The sequence below is a fragment of the Capsicum annuum genome, chromosome 3, assembly GCF_002878395.1.
Source record: "Capsicum annuum cultivar UCD-10X-F1 chromosome 3, UCD10Xv1.1, whole genome shotgun sequence".
NCBI lineage: Eukaryota > Viridiplantae > Streptophyta > Magnoliopsida > Solanales > Solanaceae > Capsicum > Capsicum annuum.
Window position 1 is genome coordinate 14437786 of NC_061113.1, and position 7067 is coordinate 14444852.

The following is a 7067-nucleotide window of genomic DNA, read 5'->3' on the forward strand; positions in this document are numbered from 1 at the left end:
AATTTAGCAAGTCTAATTCCATCGATGAATTATTCAATATTGAATCTAGAAAGAATAGTGTTCTATCGATGAATCACTCAAGATTGAATTTAGAAAGACTAATGATAGTCTATTCGGGAATTAGGGTGAAGCCCAAAGTGGTAGGAGTTTCTCGAACGAAAATTGAATTTGAACTAAATGTGAAAGCAAAACTCTTATCGATGAATTAAATAAGTTTTAACTTATCATACCAAAGGAGCCAAAATTTTCACTTTGAGGGCTTTTCTTTTCTTTTTACACATGGAAGAGAGAACATAAAAATAGAAACAAGAAATGAACATTTCTGATGATTCATTATATTTTAATTCATAGAAAGAAGAAAAAGACAACAACTAACCTCATTTGGTTACTTTATACATCTAGGAAATTCTGGGACTTGCAATCCTAAGATAATGTTTAATTATCAAAAACAAACTTAAAAAAAAAAAAAAAAAAAAAAAAAGAGTAGAGCTTATTCCATCTCAAAACATACCACAAAACAATTGTTTCTATCCCAAGATGTGTTGCTCTAAAGACCACAAATTCACTCAAAATGCATCATAGTATGTTTAGTATATACTCTAGCAGTTTGTCTAAACATTAAACAGGAACTGTCCTTCCACTAGTTGCTCTCATTTCTGCTCCATTTTCCTCTTCCCCTTCATTTTCCCTTGACAAATCTTCCAATGACTTCCCATTGGATTCTGGAACACAGAATGTGAACAACATTCCAAGTAAGTTGACAACCCCTAGGACGATTAGCGAGTTCTTCACGCCAATGCCAGCAGGGTAACCGGCTTCAGCCTTTTTGGGATCCGTGGGCTGAGCAGCGTACAAGAATCCGAATGCACCAACGATGGCTCCTGCTTTTCCTGCTGCTGCTGATATTCCATGGCATGTGGACCTAAGCCTGGCTGGGAAAATCTCTGCTGGGACAACGAATGTTGTGGCGTTTGGACCAAAGTTTGCGAAGAAAAAGGTGAGTGAGTACATGACCACGAAGCCGATTCTGTGATCCTTGTGAGTCCAGTGATTGTATGGAATGGCTAGGGCAAACATGAAGACTGTCATGAAGAAGAATCCCATCAACTGAATAGCAAATCGACCAATTCTATCGATGAATGCCACTGTGAACCAGTAACCAGGAACCGTACTGCAAAGAGCAATAAGAGTTTGTGCTCTTGCAATTCTGTAAACTTCATCCAATGCATTCATGGTTTGTGCTGATGGAATCCATCCAATTGCACTGAATATGTCCTTCTGGAAAAGGTTTTGACTGTAGAAAGCTATGTCCAACAAGAACCACGTGCTAGTGGTTCCAAGCAAGTGAAGTCCATGGCGATGGAGGAACTGCTTAGTGAACAAACCAAACTCATTGGCTCCCCCTCTTTCTTCAGAAACAGACTCGATTTTCTCTGGCTCTGCTTCAATTTCGACTTGCATCACCTTGGTCATGTCGTTCGCTGCCTGTTTCAAGTTCTTAGCCACCAAGGCAGTGTAACGGGCAGTTTCAGGCATCTTCATACGCCAGTAATAAGTAAGTGCAGCGGGGAGTGCACCAAACATGAGGATAATACGCCACACAAAATCAGCCTGAGGGACTGTTGAAGCAAGAGGAGCATCCTGATATGCTGGTGCAGGGAATGCACCTTTGAATGCTGCAGAAACAATGATTGCCACCATTCCACCAGCCAGAATTCCGAAGCCTTGCATAGCAAACACAGCAGCAATGAACGCTCCACGAGTCTTCTTGTTAGCATACTCGGACATGATGGTGGCAGAAAGGGGATAATCACCACCAATGCCAAACCCAAGCCAGAATCTGAAGAAACAAAGTGTAGCCATTACACTTTTTGGTGTGTGACCAAAAGAGAGCCCTGAGGCAATTGAACAAATGACCATAATCATAAGGGTCATTCCATAGACTTTCTTCCTTCCAAGCTTATCTCCGAGCCACCCGAAGAACAGTTGTCCAGCAAGGGTGCCACAGAAGGCGACTCCGTTAACAGCTGCTGAGACATTAGGGGGCAGAGAGCCCGGTTTCACTGCATTATCATGATGGTAGTAAATGCGACCGAGCAACTTTGTGACCATAGAAATGCAGAAAAGGTCATAAGCATCAGTAAAAAAGCCCATGCCAGCAATCACAATTGCTGTGAAGTGATACAACTGTGTCTTTGCTAGATCTAGTGCATTTAGCACTTGCAAATCGTTAGCCATGACTAAAACTTCCTGCAAACAATAGAACAAGAGGGTGTAAATTATAACGATTTAACTTACATACACTAACATAGTAAACTTTTTATTACAAGAAATGATATTTTGACCTGTTATAACATGTAACATACTTATTGTTCAAGGTGGTGTAAATTGTAACGATTTAACTTACATACACTAACATAGTACATACACTAACATAGTAAACTTTTTATTACAAGAAATGATATTTTGACCTGTTATAACATGTAACATACTTATTGTTCAAGGTTACTAATCCCCTTTTTATCGTCGCTTTACATTATCAGTACACAGAAGTTAAACACAGATTATAAAACAAATCAAGAAGATATTTTGGGATTTGCATTAATCAAAGCTAATCTGAATAATTAATTGTATAGTTTGTCCAGTCGGGAGTATGGGTAGATATTTGACTTCTTGATAAAAAGACAAAAGGAATTGGACCACAAAGTCTAGTTTCCCATCTATTTTTATTAGTTTTTATTTGAAACATGCTAGTCATGCCTTGCTACTTTTCAAATTTGGTGACCTAAGCTGTAACATTTATGACCATGATAGTATATATGTGAAAGCAATAAAGAGCCTAAGAATAGTCAACATTGAAAAATAAGGTTAAAAATCACATCAGCTATACAGTATTACTACTACTATAAGGAACACACAGATTCCTTGAGATCCTGGCTGATGTTATCATCACAAATATGAAATATCTCATGTACGAGCACAAGTGAAATCAGAGAAAGAGTCTTGCCCCTAGGGGAGGTAAAACAGTTAAAGTAGAAGATAAAAATCTGTTCACTCAAGTAAAATTTACTTAAAAAGTACAAGTAAAATTAATTTTCACATATGGAGTGGTTGATATTAGTCAAATTAGGTTTATAGTTGCTATCAAAGAGCAATAATTGAGAGAAATTAGTACACTCTTGTTTTCCCATATACAGTCCATGCTATGAAGTCATGCAGAATAATAAATATATTTTTAGAAAAAGTTATTGTTTTATTTATTTTTTGTTAGAAGAAAGGGAAGACTTTTCAAAAAAAAAAAAGAAAGATACAGCCTAACAGATGCATGTGAACCATAAATCTAGAAAACAAGTTGGCACATCTCATTCATGAACCAGAGTTTACAGTTAAATAAACAGAACCAAACATTGAACCATAAAACTTTCTTTCATGATTTCTCATTTTCAACATATAACACTAGAACAAAACAAGAGCTCATGTTACATCAAGAATTTTATTTTTGTACAACTTTGACCCTTGTTAATAACTTCTAAACAAACAAAAAGCACATTTTTTTACAAATCTGGGGTTGTTTAGAAATGGGAAAATCAATCTCTTTGATCCTTAAATCAACAAGGAAATCCATCATTACTGTAAAACATAAACAATGATTCACACACTAACCAAAATGAAAGAAATCTTATAAAATAGGAAAAAAAAAACATGAAATCTTGATATATTCAAACATCATCAATATGCTTAAAATTCCTTTATTTTAACAATATACTCAGTGAAATCTCACTAGTGGGTCTGAAGAGAGTACAGCATAGCCCAAACTTATCACTACCTCGTGTAGGTAGAGAGGCTATTTCCGAAAAAACTCACTAAACTCCCTTTTTAAAATAAAAACTATACATAATACAGTATATGGGCATGATCAAGAACTCCATTTACTCCATAAAAGAAAAACCAATAACTCAAGATTTTCACTATTTCATTATCAAAACACAAATGCATGGAAACAAAAACACAAGAAAATCAACAAAAGGGTTAAAAAAGGAAAGATCTTTACACTTATCTTAAACAATCAAGAACTCAAAACTTTCACTATATCATCATTAAAACACAAATGCATACATCTATAAAAATCCCACAAGTAAAGCATCAATATAATACGCATAAACCTTACCACTAACTCGTGAATACAGAGAGTCAGGAGATAACAAAAAGTTGTGCAATAGTCATAAACAATGATCATGAAAGTAAAAACACAAGAAAAATAAACAAAAGGGTAAAAAAGGAAAGATATTTACACTAACCTTAAAGTATTTTCTTGACAAAGTGCAGCAAAATCAAGAAACACCACCAAAAAAAACCCAACCTTTTTCAAGATTTGGTTTTTTTACGTTCAAAACCTCCAACAAAAATCCCAAAAATAAAAATTCAAAACTTTGGGTTATTTTCCATCTTATTATTTAGCTTCACTGAACTGAAGAAGAGAGAAAAATGTAACTGAGGTTAATTTTTATGAAGAGAAAATGAAGAATTAGTGCCGTATTTAAAGGGTTTTTTTATGATGGGCATATTAAGGTATATTCCTTCTACTATGAGCTTCTTTTTAGGATTTGGTACCGTTAGATCTTGACACGCGGCAATTCGGGTCTAAAAGATTTATGTTTAGACACGTGGCATGATCTGAGATGTTTTTGATCTTTTTTAGTTTTTTATAGATGTAAGTCAAACGTCTGTTTATAATAAGACACGTACTTCAATGGATCACCCTATTTCTAACTAAGTTTTAGTGTTGACCACTCTATTTATTTTATTTATAATAATATTCCATTAAAGAAAATGAATTTATTGTTTTTGTATTTGTGGAGTATTGATTAGATGAAATAAAAAAAGTGCTATATTTTAATTAGGTAAATATTTAAAGAAATTTACCAAAGACTTTAAAGTAGCATTAATTAATAATTATTCAGAGAGATAATTGTAATCCAATATTATAATTGGGTAATCGATCATCATGACAAATAACTTAGGGATTTCATATCCAAAATTGTATTAAAATACTAAAAAATATAAATTCATTTGTTTTTGTTCCGGAGAAATGTAAGATAAAATTGCGTAAATAGACCATTATGGTATGATTATAGTTTCTAAAATTGTCACATGTAGCGCGAGTATAGTGCACTATACTGTCTTCTTTTTCTTTTTAGTTAAAATAGACAAATTATATTTTTCATAACTTATACTTATCAATAAATAACAGGATATCCGACATATTAAATTTGTCATTGAACTATTACGTAATAAAGTTTCTTAATAGGTTTGTTCACGATACACTTACTCTAATAAAAACAAAAGAAGAATTTTATAAACTGTAAATTAAAGAAATTTAATTTAATAACTACCCATATTATGGAAAGGATTAAACTACGTCAACTTTTTCTTAAAACAACAAAGTATATTATGATTAAAAGATGGCCCTCCCTATCGTAATTTTATATTTCTCAATAAACAATGTATTTGTCTAAAAAGTTCTTATTCAACTTAATCATATGATAAAAGTCAAATAAATATTTGTTTATAGTATTAAAAATCGTTATATTGTATTTATGTACAACTAAAATCCCAACTAATACTCCTAACGTTTTGATAGAAAAGTTCCAACTTACACGTATATTTCGAATCTCTGTTAATTAATATTTTCAATTTTAAAAAATATTGTGGCATATTTCCTTGTCACTTATTTTCTCTTATAAATATAAATAATATTACAAAAACACAGCTGTATTCGTTGAAGTCAAATTTACCAAGAAATGATGAGTAGATAATTGCTTTTGATAGGGAAGTTGTTTTTTTTTTTTTTAGATAATTCCAAATCTTTTGTTAATGTCTTAACACTGAAGTCAAAATCTAATTGATGCAATCACAATATAGTAGCAAACATGTTGTTATTCAGTCAGAAGTCTAGGTTCGATTCATTGAAACAAAAAAAAAATCGTATCAGAAGCGTGTCTTCAGAAATAAATCTTGTGATGTGTGAATTCAGACATAATCAATCCTTAAATGAATATCAAACAGTAAATGAAAAACCAAAAAATCCCATCATCAAGATAATTTTTTCACTAAAAAGAATGAACTATAGGATAAAATAAATTTTTATATATAATATTTTGTGTATTGTGATGTGAAAGGTTTGTCTTTGAAAAAGAAAAAATGAATCTTTGGAATATTTTAAAGTAAAAATATGTGGGCGTTGAACGCACTTTATTTGGGGCTTGCGTATTCATATTATAATTTACTATATGGTTTGAAAAAGGTACTAAAATGGGAGGAAGAAAAAGAAGAACAAAAAGATACATATATATAATTGGAATTTGAAAATAAAATGTGGGCTATTTTGAAAGGCCACGATGCTGACGAAAATAGTTAGTATATGTGTTATTATTAAGAATTTTGTGTATTGGTTGATTTATTGATTTTTGATTTGTAAACACGCTAAATTAATAATCAAATCAATAAGATATTCGTTATTAATTTTTGATTAATCAATTTTTGGTCTTAAACGGTTCAGTTTTCGGTTACCAATAAGAATATACTCCTCTATTTTTTCCTCTCTCTTATTTTCATTTGTGCTACACTATCTGTTGGTTTATAGTATATGAAAGAAATGTGAATGGAAAAATGAAGAGTAAAATGGTGGAGGGAAGAAGACACTAAAATGAAAAGTGTACTCCCAAATTAGAAAGTTTACTCTTTCTCCCACATTGGTGGAAGAAGAGAACTTGAAAGTGTTTATAATCAAGAACACTTACTCCACATGATAAGTGAGGCAAGAAATAAGAGATGCCTCGCGTCGTCGCCGTCGCTCGCTCGGCTTCGGCTTCGGAACTTTATTTGACGAAATCTGATCAATGACAAAAACGCAGAAAATTTTTCTGTGTGTTTAATACTCCATTTATATGCATGCAGTAACAGTAACAGATGCAATGTTATGTGAATAAAAACACTCTTCTTGCCTTAAAAATATTCTGTGTGATCACTCAAAACGTTCAGTGAGTTCGACGATATTCCAATTGTTT

General features: G+C 32.6%; 1 protein-coding gene across 2 annotated transcripts; it reads right to left on the bottom strand.

Moving 5' to 3' along the window:
- Positions 1-302: 302 nt before the first annotated feature.
- LOC107864586 (low affinity inorganic phosphate transporter 1) lies at positions 303-4539 on the bottom strand. Of its 2 annotated transcripts, XR_007053420.1 has the most exons (3): positions 4299-4539; positions 492-2250; positions 303-425 (listed from the first exon to the last, which is right to left on the bottom strand). XR_007053420.1 is itself a non-coding variant. In XM_016711005.2 (2 exons), the coding sequence occupies exon 2, from the start codon at positions 2236-2238 to the stop codon at positions 619-621; it is 1620 nt and encodes a 539-aa protein (XP_016566491.2). In that variant the 5' UTR covers positions 2239-2250; positions 4299-4539; the 3' UTR covers positions 303-618. The 2 variants fall into 2 exon arrangements, 1 of the variants encoding a protein (XP_016566491.2); XM_016711005.2 differs by having other exon boundaries at positions 303-2250.
- Positions 4540-7067: the final 2528 nt, after the last annotated feature.

Excerpts from the sequence above, each read along its gene's own strand:
- LOC107864586 (XM_016711005.2), bottom strand. The coding sequence starts at position 2,238 with ATGGCTAACGATTTGCAAGTGCTAAATGCACTAGATCTAGCAAAGACA.